General features: G+C 33.9%; 1 protein-coding gene across 6 annotated transcripts in view; it reads left to right on the top strand.

Moving 5' to 3' along the window:
• Nucleotides 1-24,399, top strand: part of MTA3 (metastasis associated 1 family member 3) — a 136,515-nt gene that overhangs the window by 36,781 nt on the left and 75,335 nt on the right. For all 6 annotated transcript variants that reach the window (XR_005658265.1, XM_039887293.1, XM_039887292.1 and 3 more), the window contains exons 4-5: nt 4,852-4,978; nt 21,402-21,465. Coding sequence is in view for 5 of the 6 variants with exons in the window: in XM_039887293.1 (XP_039743227.1) it covers nt 4,852-4,978; nt 21,402-21,465 (191 nt within the window). In the remaining variant the exon portion in view is untranslated. The remainder of the gene's footprint in view (nt 1-4,851; nt 4,979-21,401; nt 21,466-24,399) is intronic.

Genomic DNA, 24,399 nt, shown 5'->3' with positions numbered 1-24,399 from the left:
TGTCTCTTCACATCTTTTGCACATTATTTAATTGGGTTGTCATTTTATTCTTGAGTTACGTGTTCTCTATTCTGGATACTAGACTCTTATCAGATACATGATCTATAAATATTTTCTCCCATTTAGTGGGTTGTCTGTTTGCTTTCTTGATAAGTGTTCTTTTAAGCACAAAATTTTTAATATTCTAATTTATCTATTTTTTCTTTGGTTGTTTATGCCTTAGAACAAGAGTCCCCAACCCCTGGGCTGCGGACCAGTACCGGTCCATAACCTGTTAGGAACCGGGCCGCAATGTAGGAGGTGAGCGGCAGGCGAGCGAGTGAAGCTTCATCTGTGTTTGCAGCTACTCCCCAGTGCTAGCTAGCATCACTGCCTCAGCCCCACCTCAGATATTCAGGCATTAGTTTCTCATAGAACCACTGATCCCTGTTGCTAAAAATGTTGGGGCCTGCTGCTTTAGTGTACCACAGTGAAGAAACCATTGTCTAGTCTAAGGTCATGAAAATTTATACCTGTGTTTTATTTATTGTAAGAGTTTTATAGTTTTAGCTCTTATATTTAGGCCTTTGATGCATTTGAATTAATTTTTATATATAATGTTAGAATCCAGCTTCATTCTTTCCAGTTGTCAGCACCATTCGTAAAAACTCTTCACTCCCTCATTGAATTGTGTTGGCACCCCTGTTCAAAATCAGTTAATCATAAATGCATGGGCTTATCTGGACTCTCAGTTATATTCCATTGATCTATATGTCTAAAGTTTTGCTTATTCTAGCTTTCAGGTAAGCTTTGAAATTTAAGAGGAAGTGAGTCTTATTAAATTTGTTCTTTTCAAAAATTTTTTGGCTATTCTGGGTCACTTGTATGTCCATAGGAACTTTAGGATTAGTCTGTCAGTGTTTGCAACAAAGGCAGTTAGAATTTTGGTAGGGATTGCATTGAATCTGTAGATCAATTTAGTAAGTCTTCCAATCTGTGAACATAGTTTTCCATTTATTTGGGTCTTCTTTAATTTCTTTCAATGACGTTTTGTAGTTTTTAGTGTACAAGTTTTGTCTTTTGTTAAATATATTCTTAATTTTTTTTCCTTTTGATGCTGTCATGAGATTTTCTTAATTTCGGTTTTGGATTGTTCATTGCGAGTGATAGAAATATAATTGATCTTTGTTTATTGATCATTTGCCTCTAGACTGCCAAATTGCTTCTCTTTATTCGGATAGTTTCCTGAAATCTCAATTGTCATAAAAATCCTAATTTTATTCAACTTGCTTATTCCTTTTTTGAGGATTTTTTTTTTCTTACCAGGCAGGCTTGAGTTGCATCAGTACTAAGCTATCTTCAGTCCAATAATATGCCTTTAAACATTTGGGTACTTGTTAAATGCGTCTATAGACAAATTGTTAACCATCTGCTTTTCTGTACCGCCTGTACCAGCTAATTAATATCATTGTGGGCTGATATTTTGTTAAAAAAGACATAAGGAAGCTTGAGAATAACCTCTGGAGAACTCCCCTCCTGCCCGCTCCCCATTCCATCCCTCCCAACTAATGTGTAGGAATTATAATTCTGATCTGTTCCAAAACACCCAGTTTCAAGGAAAGTACCTAGAATCAGTAATGGCTCTTCTTTCCCTACATCTCTTCCCTTCTTGTTCAGGTATCTACTTTGATCATTCGCCTGCTGTGGTCTTGAGTACATGTCATCTACCCAATCTCTAAAGCCTTGTCTGAGTTCCTAATTGTAACCTGTTGCCGAGCCTGATCTCTCATATCCCATAGCTGCATGCTCTGGTGCTCTGGACTACTCAGCTAGTTTGCTTTCCCTCTCTGACCCTTGCTTCTTAGACATTATTTTTACTAGAGTTATCCCACCTCCTCTCAGCCTGCATGTGTAACTAGCCTTACTGAGCTTTTTGGCCATGGCTTCTTTCTCATCCTGCTGGCTACAACCTTGCAATTTGTGGAGCCTTGCTGGGTCACACATTACTTGGCCCATACAGCTAAAACAGAAGATATCAGTATTAAGTACAGTGATATCTATATTGCTCCTTAAAACTTCATACAATCCCTTTGTACAGCTTCTTTCTGTAGTCTTTCTCTCCTCCATGCCCCAAGAGCCTTATTGCTAATAAACTATGTATACTGAAATTTTTCTAACCGTAACGAAACTTAAGTAAATAATTTGATGTCAGTCTCTACTGTCATTGTGTATTGTATGGGACTTCTACTTAATAACTTTTAGAAAATATGATATTCCATCAAGCTTGGTAAAATGGTTTTAGAAAATTATAAACATTACCATTTACATGATTTTTGATGATGATAGTTATATTTGGTCTCTTAAATTTTTCATTGTCCAAATGCAGATTTATGCCATTGTGGTGGTTTAATGTTTTTAGAGTATTAATGGCATGGGAGTCATTCTTGTCCAGAAGCCACAGTAAATTTATAGAAATATGTAAATGAAATTTAACTAATAAGTTTTTAAAAATGAGTTTCAGATGCTGTTGTGATTTCTGTCTTTGGTTAGGTCGGATGTCAGAGTTTAGTCCTTTTCACCCTGTACCAAGAGGTTGTATAAGAAAATAAGAGTTGCTGCTGTTATTATTTGTAGAGCTCTTTGCTGTTTTCGCTCTATATGCTTACATATTAGGGTACACATTAGAATTCAGTTAGCTATGTTTTACAGCAGCGGTCACCAACCTTTTTGGCACCAAAGGACTGGTGCTCCTGTGAGAATCTAATAACTGATGATCTGAGGTGGAGCTGAGACAGTGATGCTAGTGCTGGGGAGCAACTGCAAGTACAGATGAAGCTTCGCTCTCACATCTGCTGCTCATCTCCTGCTGTGTGACCCTGGTCCTAACAGGCCATAGACTGGTGCCGGTCCGTGGCCCAGGGGTTGGGGACTCCTATTTTACAGAACAACAATTTATCAAATCCTGTTTAGGCAAGGAGTAAACTTTTTTTATGTGATATTTGCTGGGGCTAATAGTGCCAGTGCAACAATTAATTTCATTGATCTCCATTGGTGAAATGTTATTAGACTTGCAAGTAAATGGTTCTTTTAGTGCTGTCTTTCTTTTGAGTAGTTCATTAAAAAGAACATTGAAAGTTTTTTTTTTTTTTTGAACATTCAAAGATTTTAAAATCACTTTGTTCTTTTTTTGAGTCAGGTCAGTCTTTTTCTAGGTTCATTTTCCATTCAGAGTTTTCAAAATTTGAAAGTGGAAAATATCTGACATTTAGCCCATTCATGATCCTCATGCAATTCAAAAGAACCGCTACAACTAGGGGGCTGTATGTGTTAAAATCTCCTTTGTGGTCCTTGGTTCATAAATAAGTACTTACAGGAATTGCAAGGAACAGAAATTGGTGATGGTGGTGGTGGTTAGTGTGTGTGTGTGTGTGTGTGTGTGTGTGTGTGTGTGTGTGTGTGTTGCCAATAAGTGTCCTCAAATTAAGATTTCAAAAAAAAAAAATGTTAAAAATTATAAATATAGTATGAAAAAATAAACCCATTAAAAAAAAAAAAAAAAGATTTCAAAGGCTTGAACTTGGGCTCTACTTCCTGTTTGAGGAGCCATCCGTCCCAGCCCCACATCCCCGCACACACCTTATAGCTGTTTCACCCTTGCATCTCAGTGCTCCCACCTATGCCCATACCCACACAGTCTGGTTCAGGTAAGGCTGCAGAGGATCTGTGAGCCCTGAGAGGTGCAAAAATTTTGTATCTAAAGTTATTTGCAATTGAAGCTGTAAATGAAATTTGATCATTTTTGTCTTTAAAGAGTATTAAATATAGTGTTTTGCTTTTTTTTTTTTTTTTTACATTTCCTATCTCTTCCATCCCTTCCTTCTAACCCTGCTACCTGAAGGCAATAACTGTTTTGTTCACTGCTTGTCTTCAACACCTTGAATAGTGCCTGTTTAAATACCTAATAACTCTTGGTTAAGTGAATGAAAGTTTGTCCTTACTCTATTTTCAGACTTGATAGTTTACTATGCAATTACAGGTTGAACACCATTTTTTCTCTTGGATGGCATTGCTCTACCATCAAAGCATAGTGTTGCTATTCACATGTGATTCCACCCTAGTCTAAATCTTTTGTATGTGATCTTCGTTTCCTTCCTGTAAATTTTTGTGATCTTCTCATGTTAGCACTTAATTATGCTGAGAATTCAATCTGGATACTCATCTCGCTCAGTAAGAGGAAATTTTATTGAATCATTTCTATGACAGGTCTTCCCTCACCTCCAAAAAGAAGTAAAGAAATCTGTTTTTTCTGTCATTTCTTTCTGGATGTTGTACTTTCAGCCCTTTCTTTCCTTTTGTTTTGTTTTTTTTTTAGCTTTCACCCCACTCCTCTTTCTCACAGTACTTGGTATCTTTGGGATAAGTCAGTCACGTCCTGTGCCTGTCTTCTCCATTTCGTTCTTCTGTATGCATACAGATTGTCACTGCCTTATCTTGGCTAAGTATGTACTTTTTTTTTTTTCACATCTGCTAAAACTTTTTTTTTTTAGGGGTCGAAAATCTTCCATTATTGCTTCATTTTTTATTGTCATTGAAATGTTGATACATTTTAATTGCCACTTTTGTGTGGTTTTATGGAGGAAGAGAAGATATATATATATATGTTTCATCTGCCATTTTTAAACTGGTCTTCCTCTTTCTTTAAGACCTGGTAACTTAATTTTATGGTTGTAATTTAAATGAGAAGCTAAATATATAAATTTAAAATGAATTAGTATGAAGAAAATATTAAATGAAGGGTTGATTTGCTCTATCTTAATATCCAGATAGATAATATGCTTTTAATAATGAACTCTTTGAATTTTATTTGTGTAGAAGAAATTGAGGAAGAATCTGAAACTACTGTTGAGGCCGACTTGACTGATAAACAGAAACATCAGTTGAAACATAGGGAACTCTTTTTGTCACGTCAATATGAATCTCTGCCTGCAACACATATCAGGTAAGAACTTTCTAGAAGTTGGTTTGAAGTACTCAGTAATATTGAACAATTAAAAAAAACCCAAAACAACCTTCTTTGAGGCATTTTCCAAACTCTCGTCATGATCTTGCTTAAATTAATTTACTAAACTGCTTCATAATGCAATCTTATCTTGGAATTTCATGGTGTGTATTAACATATTAAAGCCTCAAAAATGTTCTGCAGTAATCATTTTAGCTTTATTTTAATACAGACTTTCCTAGTTTATCTGGGTATCTATAGCATCCTACAGAACAGGGTCCAGCAGACCAATTTGGGGAATGCTGGTCTTCCCTGATTCCTAGAACATTAGAGTCATTAGAATCCAAGAACTAGGACCCACGATCTGGTTCCCAGGAAGGTGACTCTTGACCGTCTAGAATATATGGCCTTTTCTTTTGAGGACTTCTGTGATGAAAACTTTACATTTTTTTATTATTCCCTTATTACTCCCTTATCTGCTCTGTGCAATAATGAGATGTAAAGGTGAAAAAATTGAGTGCCTGTTTTGTAGTTTGGGGAGTTGTGGAGGAATGATGGTTGTCTTTTATGATCTGCTGGTAGCGATAAAATTTAAGCATAATCACAGTTAAACTGTTTCTCAGTGCCTTCTGTAATAGGTGCATCTTGGAGGTGTAACAAAATGTTTGAACTCAAAAGACAGACAGTTACTGATCTCAGAGTCAGGAAAACTTCAGAATGAGTTGGCATTTACTCAGCCTTTGAGAGACTGTGGGGCATGTTTCAGTTAGAGGGAACAGGTGAGCATAGATATGTGCAGGGAGCAGCAGCACGTGGCCACAGCGATAGATGGGAGAGAATGCAGTGCTTTTGTCTCCTCAGGTTAAAGAAATTCTTTCAACTCTTGTTCACAGTCTTTATTTCTTTTATTCAGCTCTCCACTAGTCATAATTATCTTTAAAACTGTTAATATATGGAAATAAAATATATTAACTGTTTTATTTCAATAATTGCCCCTTTTCTTTAGCCCCCAGTGTTAGTATTGAAATCGAAGTCTGCCATTTTGCGCTCAGACAGGTTTGGAGACTTCCTAAAGCTCTGATTTGGTTCTCTTATGTCCCCCAGGCCCTCCACCTCTACTCTAACTCCAAGCACCTTTGTGCATACTTCTCTTTTCAAAGTAGACATAGAGATTTTCTAAGGCAGGAAATGTATGACAGAGGTAACTGTAGTTCCTTTTTCTCCAGATATTTTCAAAACTATCTTGATTCCCCTCAATGGTTTATATCATATCATTGCTTTATTTTGTTCTTTTTTTTTTTTATTTTTAATTTTTTTAGGGGACTCTATGTTTAGATTGGCTAGAAATTAGTATATTCTGTGTGAATTAGGTCCTTTGCTGGAAAAGATAATCAGGCCAGATAATTGGGGAATGGTCATTTTATCTACAATAGGGGTATTTAAGGAATTACGGAAGAAAATTTTTGCTCAAAGAGATGGAACATGAAAACATTTTATAATTTTCTTAAAGATATATGTAACTAATAAATGTTAAAGAGCCGTATACATTTATTATTTAATTGGAAGAAGCTAGAATATACTAAAGATTCATTTTAAGCTCGAGAAGTTATGTGGCCAGTTCTAAGAATCTTGCCAGAACGAGAATCTGACAAATGGTTTTTAAAATGTATCAAAAAAAAAATGAAAGTATATTTTTAATTTACCCTCCTGATAGCTTAGAATCTGTTTACAAGTAATGTTGGTTTTCTTTAACAGATTGCTTGGAATGGAAAACTGGAGATGTGTTGTTCATCTTCTGTAAAGACTTAGAGAGTATATTGAAATATAATTATCAAGGCACCCCTGTGTTGAACACAGAAATTACATAGTATACATGATCAGTCACTGTTGAACACATTTCTTGAGTATATTCTAGATTAGGTAGTTTACTAAGTGCTTGATATAAGTGTAAAACAAAGTTTCTAGCTTGTAAATTCAAAGAGTTTACCATGTGGCAATTCTTTTGAATTATGATGAAGAGATGCCTTAGACATTTGGGGCTTCCCTCCTCCCTCCCCGCCCCAAGTTGAGAGGGAATAGTGTGGAGGCACATAGTCTCATCTGTGGCTCTCATTTTTAAATAGCTGAATGGGGTTAGGGGCAGTCTCTGGCCAAAGCATGGAGCCGTGCTAACCAGCCTTCGTGCTGATGTAGAACAAGTGCACGTTGGAGTGATTTTGACATTTTGCTAATGTTGAAATCATGCCCTATCTATTTCTGCTATAACAGGAGAAAATTACTGAAGCCCCATTGTTCTTTGGCAGCAAAGAGGGGTAATTTGGTGAATACTGGCTTTTTATTCTCAAGGACATTATCAAGTGCCCAGAATTTCCTTGTGCTATATGGAACATAGGAGGCATTCCTGAGGTCTTTTGTAGTTTGTGAGCTATAATACTCACTGGATGCTATGAGTTTTTCAAAGTGGCAGGGGGGCAACTCTTAGTTTCTTCTGATTCTGCTGGAAGAGAGCGAACAGGCCCGGGACTGTTCTGGGTAGAGTTAGTGGTTCACCGTCTTATTTGTGAGGTAGATAGGACTTTAGCAACGAGAATGCCTTTGGAACATTTTTTGGTGGGGAAAGAGGAGAGTCACAGTGCCTTAGGTCATTAGTAATAGATTATATGCTGCATACACTATAAAGTACTGTGAAATTTATTGTTATGCCAGCTGCTATACTTGTTATATGTGTATGCAATACTTTATTCGTCTTATATATGGCCCATGTTTATTGAACTCGGATCTTAAAAATTCTAACATTTATCGAACCTTTAGGATAGGTGCTATTGCAGTTGCTTTATGTGTATCTTATTCTCACAATGACTTTATGAAGTAGGTCTTGTTATAACCTGCATTTTACAGATGAGGAGACTGAAGAACAAAAAGGTTAAGTAACTTGTCAGACTTACAGCTTTTAAATGGCAGATTCAGAAATTGAACCCAGACTGCCTGGCTGCAGACATACAGTTTTATGGTATATACACCACTGTGTTAATAGCGTCAAGAGAAAGAAAGCTGTTAAGTACCTTGTCAAATAGGTAGGCTCTTTGATTTTCTATTTTATCACATAATTTTTCTGTTTAGATGCTCAAGTCAAATGGGCAGAACTAAATTAAAAACTGAGTTAAGTGTATAAACTATACGATTATACTAAAAGATGATGTTATAATGCTAGATATATAGTAGCAACTGGGAGGTATTTACTTGACTGGGTGCCTAAGTTTATGGATGTGTCTTATATATGTTCCATTGTCAGTTTTTCCACATCTTGAATGCACAAAGCCTGGCTTTTTAGAAGCTGCTAATTACTGCATTGTTTGTATAATGATTAATTCCTCTTCCCAGCCCTGGTGCAGCTACTTAGTCATATTTAAAAAGAGCCAATCCTTTCCTGCTGGCTAACCTTGGGATCTAGATCACAGCCTTTGAAGTTATGCTTCAGTGTGTCTTAAAAGCATTTACTTAGATACTTCTTGATTATTGGCCTCAATTTGTCTTAACAGTGAGGGCTTTTGAAATGATGATTTGCTCTAGGAGCTGTCTTGTTATGTATGAGTAGTGGTAAAGAAACTGTTATAACCATGCTGGTAGACATGGCCTTTTTCAGAGCATCGCTGGTGAAGATCCTGTCTACCTCATTGCTTAACCTTGAATATGCTTTTTAAAAAGGCCAGAGGAGCCATTCTGGAACCTATAGATATTAGTGCATATAGTGTTCAAGCAGTCTCTTCATGGCAGAATGCTTTAGAGAACGCCTACATTCTTTTCCTTTTATACAGTTTTAGGTTAGGATTCCGGAATAAAAACATCATCATAATTGCCATTATTGCTCTGTAGAGGACTAGTTATAACCACAATTTGTAGTGAACATGTCTTGGTTTAAATGATGCCATGTTGCTTCTAACATAGTCTCCTCATCTCCAAAATGAGGAGCTTTTTTAATTTAGTTGAAAAAGTATCTTGAGCAGTTGGTATAAATCTTGGGGCTTACGTATACTTTGTTTAGATTGTTCTAATCAGATATTGTCTTAGAGTTCAAGATTCTTAAAGGTCAGTATCTTTCTTTCCCTTTTACCTACCCACTGTGGAACATAGTAAACAATAGCCAGTCAGAATTTGAAGCTTGCAGTTTTCATTTAATTTAATTTTTGCTCTTTAAAGAAAAATAAATGTCATCAACAGATAATAGAATAATGTCTTCCCGATTACTCCTGATCTTAAATGAAATTTTAGTTCATGTGCCTTTCTCTTTTATGAGAATTAAAGATTGGATATATAAAATCACAAGTTGCTCAGGACTCTGAAGGAGAGTGACTTACTCTTGATAAAGCTTTTATTTGAAGGGCTAGGCACAGGATAGGAAGCCTTTTTTTTTGTATAGACACTTTCACCAAACAAAATGAATTTATAAGCGTATATAGCAACCATGAAAAAGTGAGAAATAGAAAAGTTCCTAGCCAACCAGTGTCATTTGGGGGATGGAATACAATATTTCTTAATACCCAGTGCTGGTGAAGATAGGGAATAGGTAACTCTTCTATATTCAAGTGTTAGGATAATCAGAAAAATCCGATTGTAATGTGTGCATATCTTCTGACCCAGCAAGTCTGCTTTTTGGATTTTATCTAACAGAAATTCTCATGCAACTTTGTAGAAATATAATTACTGATGTTTATTGCAGAATTATTTATTTTTTAGTTAATGATTTTTTGTGAATAAGGTGATTTTCATTAATAAGCATATTTCTGCATCACAAATATAGCTAGGAACTTGGTATTTAATGGATTTCAGAATTGTTTTAATATTAAAGTGCAAGCAACTTCTGTTTTTATGCTTTTTTGTATTTCTATTTTTTCTGAAATGAAAACATATTAGATATATAATGGGAAAAAGTGATATTTTAAAATTTGGACATTAAGAGAGGGAAAATGTCATTTTGTGTTCATTTAATCCCCATCCTAGCCTGACAACGTGACTGGTCCTGATGAAGACAGAATAAATGGAAATTTACTGGAAACCCCTCATTATATTATACTCTCTTCCCCATTAGTAGTGAAGTAGTTACGTGGACTACTATTACCATTTGATAACAGACCTGTTTCTAATTTAGGGGTACATTTTTCAAATATTTTTATTGCAAAATGATAAATTTCTTTCAAGAATTACTGTCAGTTTCTATTTCCATCACAGTATGTTATGAATTTGCCATTTTGCTGTTCTCGCATCATTACTACATAATAAAATTTTAAAATAAACTCATTATTTGTTTTCTGATAATGAAAGAACTATAATTTATTGTTGAAATGTGGAAAATACAGAAAAAGACTTTGGCATGCGTGCATGCACGCACACACACGCGCACGCGCTCTTGTAATTCCTTCACCCAGCAGCACTAACATTTTGGCGTATGATGCATTTTCTTTTCTAATCTTATATGTGTTTGTTGGATTTTGGCCGCACGTTGCTAGAATTTACTTGGAATGGCAGAGGAGCTACATTACTTGTGTGTAGCTTCCTCCGTTGTTAAGTAGTGCTCATTCTTCTGCGTCACTATTGTTATCTTTGCTCTTTCTAGGTTGGTTGGTTTGTTTTTAAATATGTGAGAAATATGGTTGGGAAATGAATGATGGAGCAGCAGAAGGGGAGGACAGTTAAATTAAGAAAGAGCGCATGCAAAAATTAATCCATGTGTTAAAGATTTCTTAAGATCGTGAAGATATTCTATGGTTTCTTGAAGTTTTACTGTTTCACCTTCTGTATTTAAGTTTGTTGTATGTATGTGGTATGAAGAGAGGGGTCAGTTAGGAAATTAAGTTTAAATATTTATATCATCAAAAACATCAAATACCTAGGAATAAATCTAAAGAAAAATTTGTAAAAAAGGAGAAAGGGGAAGATGTGCAGAAACTCTACATAGAAACTACAAAGTATTGCTGAAGGAATTAAAGATGAGTAAATGCAGGGGTAGTAAATAAGTAAATGCATAGACAGTATGTCAGTTTTTCCCAAATTGATCCAAAGATTCAAATACAGTTCCAAAGAAAAGCTCAGCAGGGTGTGTGTGTGTGTGTGTGCGCGTGCGCGCGTGCGTGTGTGTGTATAAATTGAGAAACTACAAAATTTATGGGAATAGAAAGGATCAAGAACAGTGAAAACAAGGCATTTTCAAAGCATCGTTTGGGTACTCCTGGGAGTCCCCCGAGACCCTTTAAGGGCTTTGTGAGATCAAAACTATTTTCATAACGTTAAGGTGTTATTTGCCTTTTCCCTGCGTTGGTTTTGCAAAAGCAAAAAGCATATGCAAAAGCAATGGTGGATAAACCGCTGGCACCTTAGTACCAATCAAGGCAGTGGCACGAGACCGTGCTATAGTTTTCACTGTATTCTTCACTTATATTCATTTGCAATGAAAAAACAAAAACAAGTTTCACTGAAGAATGTTCTTGATAAAACACTAAAATTTATTGATTTTAATAAATCTTGATCTTTTATGTCTTTTTAAAATTTTTATTTAATTTTTAATTATTTCTTACATGTCTTTTTTAAAAAAATTAAGAGAAAGTTTACACAACATCAAAAATCCACACAATACCTTTTTCTTTTATTTAAAAAAAAGTTATTTATTATGGTACAGGGTACAATTCAGTGGCATTCAGTACATTAATTTTGTGCACCTGTCACCTCTACCTTGTTTCAAGAGATTATACATCTTTTTAATGTTCTGTGTGAAGAAATAGGAAGTATGCATAAATTACTTCTGCTGTATATGAAAGTGAGATGGTCATTTCGGGAAAAAACACCCAAATTTATGGTATTGTTTGAAATGTAAGCTGAACTAGCTGCGTTCTTCACAGAACATCATTTTTACTTGAAATAAGCACTGAAAGACACTTCTTATTTAGACATGAGTATTTCGTGGATGTCTTTTAAAAAAGAAGTGGACTTGTTAACTCAGGTGAAAATCTAGTCTGTTAAGCCAGACATTGAAGAGATTCGCAAAAATGTAAAGTAATTTGACTGTTCACATTAATTTTTTTGTTTTAGAAATATAGTAATTATTTGTAATGTTTTTCCTAATATGTAATGTTTATTTTTATTTTACATTAATTAGTAAGTGTTAAAATTTTTCTCAATTTTAATTTCTAACATGGTAAATATTGACAGGTAAAACCCACAAACACAAAAGTTCTTTGAGATCCTCAAATTTAGGAATGTAAAGAGATCTTGAAACTAAAACGTTTGAAAACCACTGACAAAATCAGTCTTAAACAACAAAAATGTTAGAGGCTTTTATCATTAGATATTAAGACACTTGTATAGTTACAATAATTAAAGTAGGGTGATAATAATAAGTAGATTGAGAAATAAATTAGTGGAACAGAATAGAAAAGCCAGAATGGACCCACATATATAACACAACTTGATATTTGATGACAGTACTGCTGCAATGTAGTGGGGAAGGGTGATCTTTTTGGGAAATGGTGCCAAGTAAGTTGGGTGGCCATAGGGGAAAATAAATGAAGACTTCCCCCACCGCTTTTTGTTTTCTTTTTCCTCCCTGGCTATTTTTTGTTGACAAAGTGAGAGGTTTGTTTCTTAATGTTTGGATTTTACTGATTTTATTTCTGTGGTGTCCTTTACCAGGTCCCTCTCTCCCTTGTATTTCTCATGAATTAATTGGTCATTAGATAGAGAGGATGTGGTTCAGTTTTCTTACTTCCTCCCTCCCTTCCTTCAGAGAAGAGGGAGGTACAAGAGACAAAAACTTTTTCATAGGTGGTATATATATCAGGTATATAATATTTCTTTTCTTAATGTCACTAACATTTAACAGTTATTGCCTAGGGATCTATTAAATCATAGTTGTTAGAGAGTGTTGATATTCTAATTAACTGTTCCTTCATATACTAGTTGGAAGAATTCTGTTTTTTGGTTTTGATTCTTAATTTTAGGGTTTTTTTTTGTATCATAATGACATTGGTTAATGAAATTCAGTAAGTTTCAAGTGTACAATTCAACAGTAAGGCACTGCCCATAGTTACATTTTTTCTTTCACCACATATTTGACCCTTTTTACTCCATCTACCTCTCCCACCCCCCACTTTCTGGTAATTACTAGTCTATTGTCCATGTCCATGAGTTTCTGTTTGTTTGTCCTGTTTATTTGTTGCTTTTAGATTTATATCCGACATATAAGTGATATCATGTGGTTTTCAACTTTTTCTGTTTGGCTTATTTCGCTTAGCTTGATTTTTCTCAACATCCATCCCTGGTGTCGAACTAAAAAGCTTTTGCACAGCAAAAGAAATTTTATATTTTATATATTAATGTATAATATTTTATACATTATATTTTAATGTTTTATATTTTAATGTATAATATCTTACAGCAGAGGTCCTCAACTTTATTAGACTCAACCTCTTAATACTTCTTTATTCTGAAATGAAATTCATAGATAATTTTATTATTGCACATGTTATGCATAACTTGGCTTGCTACTGAATTTTGGGTTGAAAATAATTTTCCCTCTAAATATAAAGGGATTACTCATTGTCCTCACACATCTATTGTCATTGAACTGTAGTTTTATATCACATGGATTCTCCATACTTTGCATATAACCTGTTTTTTTCCTCTCAAATTTTCTTAGAAATCGCTTATTCTTTGTATCCTGAAATTCAAGTGATACCGCAGTGGTGAGATTATTTGGTAGACCATTTTAAATACCTGCCTTCCTTTATTGCCAGGAAAGTTTTTCCTAATATTTCTTTCATGTTTTTTCTCTTTCTAGTATTTCTATTGATTGTATGTTAGATCTCCTGGATTTATTGCCTACTGTCCTTTTTATATTTTACGTTTTTGGTTCTGAGCTAAATCTTTGACTTTTATCTTCCAGCCCACTTAGTGACATTTTAATTTTGCCAATCATAATTCAAAATTTCAGGAGCTCTTTTTTGTCTCTTGAATGTTATTTTTCAGCACATGCTATTTTTCTTATGAATGCAGTAAGTATCCTCACAAATCTTTTTACGAATTCTAATTTGTATTTTCAAAGTTCCCTTTTGTTGCTTAAATCACTCCTGTTTCCTCCAGGTTCAGTTTTTGATCTTTGATTTATTTTATTTTATTTTTTTTTGTACTCGTCTTTTGCGTTGTTGTCTTTTCTCAAATATTAGATGATTCATAGCTGTCTGTTCTTACTTAAAATCAAGGGAATAATAGCAAGGCCAACCAGAAGCTCCCTTTATGTGGGCAGACTTTGCTGGTAGGCTTCCTGTAAGAATGTGGAGCTGGCTATTCTAGGTCCTATTCTTACTGGAATTTCTTTGGGTCTCTGCTAGGTAAATCAGTTCTGTTCCCTAGTATCAGTTCTCTTTATGAATATTTCGGGCTTCGTTTCTTAATTATTTTATCTAAGTGTATTAGCTAAAACCACCAATGCCCTGTTTAATAGTAATGTATGTAGTGGGCATTTGTGCCTTTTTCTTAATCTTAGTGGTTAAATGAAATGCTTATCCTGAACTTTGGTTTACATTGCTCATTCTCTTAATCTGTCTTTGTCTTCCATAATTTTTTGGTAATTTTTCATATATTGATGGTCTCCACCTTATAGTAATTTTAGGTTCTTTTGTTTCTAATTCTCATGCTATCATTTTAAAGAGATCCTAGGAAAGAGGAAATAAACACATGGGCTTTGCCTGTCATTTAATTCATTATTATTCTGTCGAGACTAAAAATATTATCTTTATTCTGTTGAGACTAAAAATATTATCTTACCTCCTCACCATTGGAATGCTTTAAACTTCTTTCAATTAGGTCACTGAATAAAAATACATTACAATGTTGGGATCTGTCTCTGAAATGGAGTTATCAAACTAATTTGGAAGTGCTGTATTAACTCTCATAAATTATTTAACATTGAAAAAAAATTTCCATCCATTTTCAAAAGCCATAATTTGAAAAAATTTTTGATTCATGTTTTACCTAAAGCAATTAATATTTAGAGGTAGACTTATTCTTTAGATGGTCATACATATCAGAAACTAATAAATGAACAGAAAATGCCTAACTATAAGCAGAGGTTTTTTTAATCAAAAAATGTTCCAAAGACTGCAAAGCTATAGTTCGTAGGTGGGAGTTGATGGGAATAGATTGCCGAAGTGAGTTTATTGTGAATTATGGTGTACCTGGTTTGGGTGAATACTTGGAGTAACCTGGGATCCAAAAGCAGTGGATGGTAGAGCAGTCCTTTTTGTTGTCTGGATCACAGAAAACTGATTAGCCCCTTCTCTTTTTAAAAATTTAAACACTTTTGGGAGATATGTAGTATATTGACATGGGTTCAGAAATCAAATATGGGTTATACAATAAAATGTCTCACTTCTGTACAGTCTTCAGCCCATTAATGTTTCTAGAATCTTATTTTTATAGAACAAAATTCAACTGAGTAAATTCAAAGATGTAGTTGGCCTTATTAAATGATTCATGAGTTGGGCAGTATCCATTCTGGCAAACAGAAGGGAGCTTTGAGGGGCTTTACAAAATAGAAGGTTTTTATAGGCAGAAGGAGGGTGGGACAAGGAGGTTAAAAATGCATTATTTCAGGCAAGGTCACCTTGCCTTAGAGCAGGGGTCCCCAACCCCTAGGTACCAGTCAGTAGTAGCCTATTAAGAACCAAGCTGCACAGCAGGAGGTGATTGGTGTGAGCTAACAGTTTTGTCTATATTTGTTCCCCAGCACTAGTATCACCACCTCAGTTCCACCTCAGATCATCAGGCATTAGATTCCCATGGGAGCACTGATCTCTGGTGCCAAAAAGGTTGTGGACCACTGCCTTAGAAGAAGGCAGGGGATTTTATTAGGATTACTTCATTAGTGTTGATCAAGAAATTCTAGACTGATTGGTTTAAAATTCTCCTAAGATAGACAGAACCTGCAGTTAGTTAGGTATTAGGTATTAAGCCTTGGTGGAGTTTATCACAAGTGACTCCATTTTGGGTCTTTTGTTTCTTTTTAACATTTTGTATACTTCCAGAAGCTATATACTATACTATTTCATGTATGTATATGTGTTTGTATCTGTAAGTAAATTGTGGAGTAAATATGACACTTTTATGTTGTGCTTTTTAAATGAAACATCTTGGACATAGCTCCATATCAGATCATAAAGATCTGCCTCATTCTTTTCTATGGCTGTTTTATATTTCTAATTTATTTAATCCTGATTGATGGATATTTGGTTCATTTTATTCTTTTGCTGTGAAAATTAATACTGTAAAGTAAACTTGCATGGGTCCTTTCACACATGTGTGATTGTGAGGATATGTACAAAGTAAATTAAACCAAGTGAAATAGATGAAAATGTCCTAATTATGCTTTCTGTATTTTGTATTTCTTCCTTCATATTTCTGTGTTGATCAAAGCAAGGAGATTCAAATGAAAGGATTTATAATTTGTAAATTTAATTTATGATTTGTCTGTTGAGAACTTTTTTGTTATCTTCAGAGAAAACAATTTTAAAAAACAATTTTAAAAAAGATAGTAATGCTAACTTTTAAGTATGTAATAAAATAGTACTCAAGTTGAATTTAGTAGTCTCTAGTTGACTATTAATGTTAAAAAACTTATTTGTAATCAAATCTTTTTAAAAAATTCTAATAAAGGCAGTTTTCTTGGTTTTTGAAACAAAATTTGAATTAGCCAAAAGGGCACTACCGCTGACTATAAATAGAACTACTTAAGTGAATTTAACATATAGAAGTTAATTACTCAGTGTGCTCTAGGTTTATAAGATTGCTAGTAGGAGAATTAGAGAAAAAATACAGTAAGTGGAGAAAAATCATATTACAGTTTAACATTTTAAAGTCTACATGTTTAGCACACTTTTTCTTGAAATGTATTTATAAGTTTTCCTTTGAAATGATCAGTTCATCCCTATCAAATTGACGTATTTCCTTCTCCAACTCAAATCACAATGCAGAAGAGCTCTAGGCTAGATGAACGTATACCCTACATATTGTCCCGAGTACTGGTGTTCCACTTGATTGTGGGAATGCCTGAGATTTTCCTGGTAATCAAAACAATTTGTTTGTCATCCTGTTCTTGAGAATAGGAACCTCCTAATACTTCCTGCCTTTTGGATATTTCAGTTTCTCCTAGCTATAAAAGGGAAAAGTGGCACCAAGAAAAAGATTTTTTTCCCCTCTCGAATTAATCTTTGACAGTTTTTTTTCATATTTGTTATCAAATCTCCGGAATCATGGATTAAAGTCTTGTTCTTTTGGTACTCTCCACATGCCATAGACATAATGATCTTTCCAAAACGCTGCTTGTCATTTTTCTTCACAAAATCTACATTAAGCCCGAACTTCTCTTCTTGGCTTTTCATTCCTCCACCTTACCTACTAAAACAGGTATTCCAGTTTTTTGGGGGGAGGAGGGGGTTGGAGTGAGGGGGGACTCTTCTTTTAATTTTTACTTCTTAATATCTGTTAAAGCAATATTAACAGGAAATATATCTTTGAATAGAATGTTTAAAGGTTTCCAGATTCCTTTCTCTTCTTTGTTCTCCTTTTTATAATTCAAAGAATCATAAAATCATGTTCTTTCAATTACATAGGCAGTCCTTAAATGTTTGTTAGTAAGCTATAGTTAAGAAAACCATGGTTCAACAACTCTATAATGTAACACAGTGGTTTTTATCCAGGGGCAGTGTTGTCTCCTGGGGGACAACATTTGGCAAAGTCTGGACAGTTTGGGTAGTCACCACTAGGTGTGTAGAGGCCAGAAATGCTACTAAACATCCTACGTGTCCAGAACAGCCCCCACAGCAAAGAATTATCTGGCTCCAAATGTTAATAAGGCCAAGGTTGAGAAAACCGGACATAGAGTCATCATAAATCATCCTTGCCCCCTTAGTATGTATTGTATTCACACAAATTTGTGCACTTTATCTAATTAGGATCCCTCCTTTTACTTTAAATTTTATTTAAAAAAATATATATATGTATATGTATAGCTGTCTAATAATACTGAGCAATCATATGCTTAGTTTCCCTTCTGCAGTCATTTTCAACTTCTCTGACAGTGGCTTCTGCGTATTTACCGTTTTTATACTGCTGCTATTAATTTTTCAATTTTAGAAATCTCTTCACTTTCTCTTCTCTTCCCTGTTTCCAGTATATCACAACTTTTAACTTAATAATCAGTCTTTGTATTTTATGAACATGTAAATATTCCCTCACATAATCTTCTCGTACAATCTTTTGTTTTTCTTGGAGTATAATGATTGTTTTGCCTTTTCTTTTCGATTAGTCATCTAAAATGTAAAGAAACTTTTAGTCCTTGATTATCTGAAAATGTTTTTCACAGTTGGCTGGAGATTTGTTTAGGCATATAGTTCTGGTTTGGAAATAATTTCCTTCAGAATTTTGAATCTTTTGTCCTATCTTACAGTGTTGCTGTTGAGAGTTGTAATTTTCTGAAAGCATTTTGGGTCTCTGAACTTCATTTTTTTTTTTTTTTTGAATTTCGTTGTTCATTGTATTCAGTGGATGAAATGCTGTATAAAACTATTTGTTGAATTTCCAGTCACAGAACCTAACATGGTTTTTATATGAAAAAATCTTCAGAATCTAGAGCAAATATAAGACTCATAAGGCCAATGAGAAAAATGCCTTTTTTTGATGAAAAAATAATGGCTTTCTTTGAACAAGGACAGTGTAAAGTCAGAGTCTGCATCTGTAGCGCTGGCATTCCAAATTCAGTGAGCCTAAGGATCACCTCGTGGTGCTTGTCAAACATGTGGATTCTTTTATCCTTCACCCAAGATACTTGGATTCAGTCAGTCTGGTGTAGCACTAAGAAATTTGCATTTTTCCAAATAGGGATGGTGGTCCTGAACCATTTTACAAGCTGCAGTTGTGTGAAACTGCAGGCAGTGTGGAAAGGGATGCTAATTTAAACTTTCTCTTTTCTTGCTAATACGAATTGGTAACATCTTTAGATAAAATAAATACATAACCTGTATGTACGTTTTTACATATGGTTTTTGAGTCTATGAGATTATGCTGGACATCGTGTTAAGCAAATAAGCTGATCAGCACCTGCCATTAAACATGGGACTGTGTTGTGTTGTAATTATTTATTCATGTCTCTGTCCCAGCATCCAGCACAGTCTTTGAAACAGTATATTTTTAAGAACTTTTTGAATGATCTGTAGAAAAGCAGAATGAATAATTATATCAGCCTGGAATGATCTTTCTTTGTATTTGGTCTTTGACATGTTTTAAATCATCATGTTTGGGTATCTTATTAGGATTAAGGTATTGCGGAAGAGAATAATTAGGATCATTGCTTAGGATTCAGCATAAATCAATCAGGTTATCTTTATTCAGAGTTTGATAATAGTTTCTTTGTTTGGGGTTAGCTTAAAATTTATTGTGTGTGTTTATCTCTGAGCCAGCATTTGTTTGGCATTAAGGAAGACAACACTTTAAATCTCTTTAAAACTACTTTTTATCAACAACTCTGGGCATGTGGTTCATGTGTTAATTACATATTTATATTAACTTCATAAAATAATCCTGACTCAGCCTCCTACTTTGTTAGCTGTTAGCTGTTTATATGTATGTATATATGTATGTATGTATGTATGTGTGTGCGTGTGTATATATATGTATATATATATGGAAATTTTAAGTTTTGGATTTTTATTTCTAATTTGAGAAGAACTACAATATAGCTACCATAAAGATAATTTAAAAACTAAAATTCCCTATTATCCTTTCATCTTTCCATAAAACCTGTATTCTCAAAAATAATTTATATTTTAGATTGGCTAGCATATCCTATTGATTTTTTTTAATCATGTGCCTCTAAAACAGTATAACTAGTGTTTTCTTATCTCCTAATATAATTATGAACATAATAGTTTAATGATTCAGCTTAAATTCTCGTCATTTCAGACAATATAGAAACTTTAAGTTTGCTATATTGTTTATATGAATTTTCAGCGTCTGTTAACCCTTAAAATTCAAGTGACTATTAAAGAAAGTGATATCTATGTTTTGGGGTGTGGCCCTGGCTGTTTATTAAGTGGTATCTATTAAAATAACATTTAGCAACTTTTGCTCCGCCCTTTAGAAAAACTCTAGTAACATATATGAATAAAATATATTATAAAAACAAAACCTTTGTAACTCTTGGTAACCTAAATAGAGATTTGACAGGATAATAGAGAAATACCACATGTTCTCAGAGAAATTTTTGAAGTGACATTAACGTAGGTGATTTTCTGAGAGGAATTTTTTTTTTTTTTTAAGGAAATTTTATTTTTAATTTAAGGAAAAAAGCATTGCAAAATGTTGAGAGAACTGTAATTTTTTTCCTTTGAATTGTTTTTCACTGATAATTCAGCAGCAACTGCTCTTTTAGCTTTCTATTTAATGTATACGTGATGTGTTTGTTTTGCTTGGTATTTTGTGGGAAACAGTAATGAGCTTTGTTTAGAAAATCAGATGATGTTATGACATTTAGAAAATATTCTGTGAGCTGTGACCAATATTTATAACTTGAACAATCCAACAAAATTCTTCTGTCAAATTTGTAGCTGTATTGAATCTTCAAGCTAGTGAGGATCATTTTAAAAGTGCTTTTAATAAATACTTCTACCTGGGTAACCTTAATTTTTCTTAAGCCTAGGGAAGCCTTTTTTTTTGTATAGACAGTCATTTTCAAACTCACGCCTAGGGCTTAGGATCAAAGGTAAATGCCATCAGACTTCAAGGTCTGTGAGCTTGTAGATTTTCAGTTTGCCCCTTGCTCTGTAGAAGTTCCTTGTGTTTAAATTTTAACTAGTCTTTGAAGCAATTTCGATAAAGGTAAGTTAGTTAATCTGATATGAATGTGTATTATTTTTTGGTTCTCATATGCAGTGGCTACTTTAAAAATCTGAAGATTATTTTAGGCACTGGTTTTCATAGTTTGCATAATGTCTCTGTATGAAAAATATAAAATCACCTCGTATTTATTCTTTGTAGACTCGGAAACTGTCTTAATCTGAAAGTTTCATCGTACTCTTTTTTCCTTGAATAATTAGAAAATACTTATAAAGTGTTTTATGTTATAAAGGTTTACTTCCTCACACCATTCCTTCCACAGATTAACCTCCCAAAAAACATCTACAAAGACAGGTAAGTTTTAGGATTACAATACCAGGATAGTAAAGCCAGCCTAAGTATATATACATTTATATATATTCCTAACTGCCATTTGGTTTCTTAATACTTTACATTTTAAATGTTCCTTATTTTGTATATGTCATCACTGTGAAGGTGAAGTAGCCTTTCTGACATTTATTTGTTCACTCTTCCCCTCTTTCAACAGGGGAAAATGCAGTGTTGCCCTTCTCAATGAGACAGAGTCAGTATTGTCATATCTTGATAAAGAGGTAATTCATAATTATACTTGTTTTTTGTTTTTCTCCTTTGTTTCACATAAACCCATACCTTTAAATTTATTTCTTGTACCAAATTATTGCACCACAATAGCAGTATTATAGTAAAAGTATAGTGACTGGAATGCATTTGGGTAATTTGATTTTTATTGTTAACTGCAATAAGAGTTGGCAAAAACTCTTGTGTCTGTCTCTCTTTTTTCAGTTGATAATGAAAGGCTTTATAAAGTATAGCACATGATTTAGTTGCTAGTAGAAGAAATATTTTTGGCTTTTTGAAAAAGTTGCTTTACTGTACTTTGTCCTCTTCCCCATTTCTTTTTGTTTTTGTTGTTGTTTTTAAATAAATAGCTTCTTTTTCAGACTCTTTCCAGATGAGAATTTACCATTGGTGGTCTGCTTTCTTTCCTGGAACCCTAATAAACTTTGTCAAGTAAAAATCTTTCTGGAAACTTCAACAAGAAACATTTTTAACATTTTGACATTTTTTTAGCAAGTTGAATTAGAGCATGTGCTTCAGTGAAGGAGGAAATTCTTATAAACAATGTTTTATGTTATGTACAGTTTTATGTGACTTAATAACATTTGTATTATGGAAAAATGTTTTACTGCTGATGATGTTTCAGTATTTAACCTTTATAGTTTCGTGGTATTTTTATTTCCCCAATTCTTTATTTTTTATATATATGTATTTTAAAGAATTAAAAGGACATTTTTTATCATAAGTATTGTCCTCTGATCTCAAATGAAGAAAACATAACCAAAAAGATAAATAAAAATATGTAAAACTACTATATATTAGAAACTCTAATAAAGAAAACTAAAAGGAAATAAATATTCAAGGCAGAAAAAAGGCTCATAGTCTTTATGAAACTTATGCTTTTGAAATTTAGAAAAGAGGTTTGTAGGGTTTGTTTATCAGAATGGTCAGTAATAATATAGATAATGATAATGCTCAGAAATTAGCAGTAGTTCACAGAAGCAGAAATTAGCATTAGTTCACAGTGGATTTTATTGGGGTATTTGGCTGTTGAGAGTGGAATTTTTTCGAAAAGTGATAAATTTTGCCTTCTGCTTTGTTAGCAGTTTATATATGCTAAGGACTATTAGTAGGTGAAAATTGGTAAAGGTTTTGAGGATTTTTTTTCTCTATACTTGGTTTTTTTCATCACTTAGTCCTTTATCAATCTTTGTGATAGGAACCGCCCCCTGGCAGTGTATTTAAGGAAACTTTTTTGGGGGAGGGTGGGCAGAAAGCAATTTAGGAAAAACTTATTATATTTATATTCTTTATTCAATTTGAAAAATACTTTTGTGATTGAGATTTACTACTTTATCCATTATAAGATTGTTCTTGAAAAACTGGCATATTCGAAGATGGTAACTCAAAGGGCAACTTTCTAATCATCATTTTTTACTTTGTAACTCTCTGCGTTCTTGAAAATGACTGAATAAATATCTCTTAGAACACTTTTTTCCTCCTTTTTTTTTTTTTACAACTTCTATTTTAACTAAAAACATTTTGAATATTTTCCCATATCTGTACATGTAAATCTAAGGAGTCTAAGCAACCAATGTACGTGGCCCTAAATAATAATTTCATTTCATTTTACAGTAAAATATGGCAAAATCTTGTTTTTGTGGAATACTTACTAACATTTCACAAACTAAAAATGACCTGAGGTAGCTCCACTTTTAAAGCTGTTGGTGAGCCAGTGGCAATAGCTTTAGTTATCTATTAACATTCTTTGTTCTCCTGTCTTAAAAAACAAAGAAATAAGTCTGATTCCATAGGGACCCCCCTCCCCATCAGCCTGTTAAGCAGGCTGCTTTATATGTTCTGCAGATTTTTCTTTTCCTTAGATAGCATTTTTTTACATGCATAAATTGTCACATATCAGTGTGACTTTTGAACAGTTTTACTATTTAATCTTTTCTACTGACTGCGACCCATGATTAAAACACAGTGCAGAATTTCTCACTGGATGGTATCTCCTTGTTGGTTTTCTCCTTTCCTGTTAATACAGTCTGTAAGATCTTGAAAATAGAAAGTTTTGTACCAGACAGATTATCCCTTATTTGCAGTTCGCTTGGCTCGGTCTTAGTAGAGTGCTGATGGTAAGGATAGATTCTTCCAGAGTATAAAACAGAGAACTCATGCAGTAAGTGACTCTCGGAATCATAGTGAGAAACAGGGACAAGACTTTACTGGTTCAGATGACCTCCATTGGTTATACAGAGTTCAGCAAAGGACTGGTGGCCAGGTCATTTATCCATTGGGCTTAGTAACTAGGGCTTTTTTGTGTTTTAAGGCAGCTGTCTCCAACCTTTTTGGCACCAGGGACCGGTTTCATTGAAGACAAGTTTTTCATGGACCCAGGCAGGAATGGTGGTGGCGGTGGTGATTTCGGGATGATTCAAGTGCATTACCTTTATTGTGCACTTTATTATTATTATATTGTAATATATAATGAAATAAGTATAGAACTCACTATAATGCGGAATCAGATGCCACCAGATGCAGCTGTGTAATTGAAGTACCTCAACTCACTTGCCACCATAAAGCCTGCCACCAGATGCAACTTAATTGTCTTTTTCCACTCACCGATTGGGTGTTTTTTTAAAGTTCATTTATTTTTATTATGGTGACATTGGTTAACAAAATCCAGTAAGTTTCGGATATACAATTCAACAGTAAGGCATATATATTTTGCATTGTGTGTTCACTGCCCATAGTTAGATTTCTTTCTGTCACCACATATTTGACCCCTTTTCCCTGTCTACCTCCCCCTCCCCCTTTTCTGGTAACCACTAGTCTATTGTCCATGTTCATGAGTCTCAGTTTGTTTGTCCTGTTTGTTTGTTGCTTTTAGGTTTATTTTTATTTTTATTTTTTATTTTTTTATGGAATATTTTGTGATATTTATT

The sequence above is a fragment of the Pteropus medius genome, unplaced genomic scaffold (genome assembly GCF_902729225.1).
Source record: "Pteropus medius unplaced genomic scaffold, Ma_sr-lr_union100, whole genome shotgun sequence".
Taxonomy (NCBI): domain Eukaryota; kingdom Metazoa; phylum Chordata; class Mammalia; order Chiroptera; family Pteropodidae; genus Pteropus; species Pteropus medius.
This window is presented reverse-complemented; position numbering and strand designations above follow the sequence as displayed.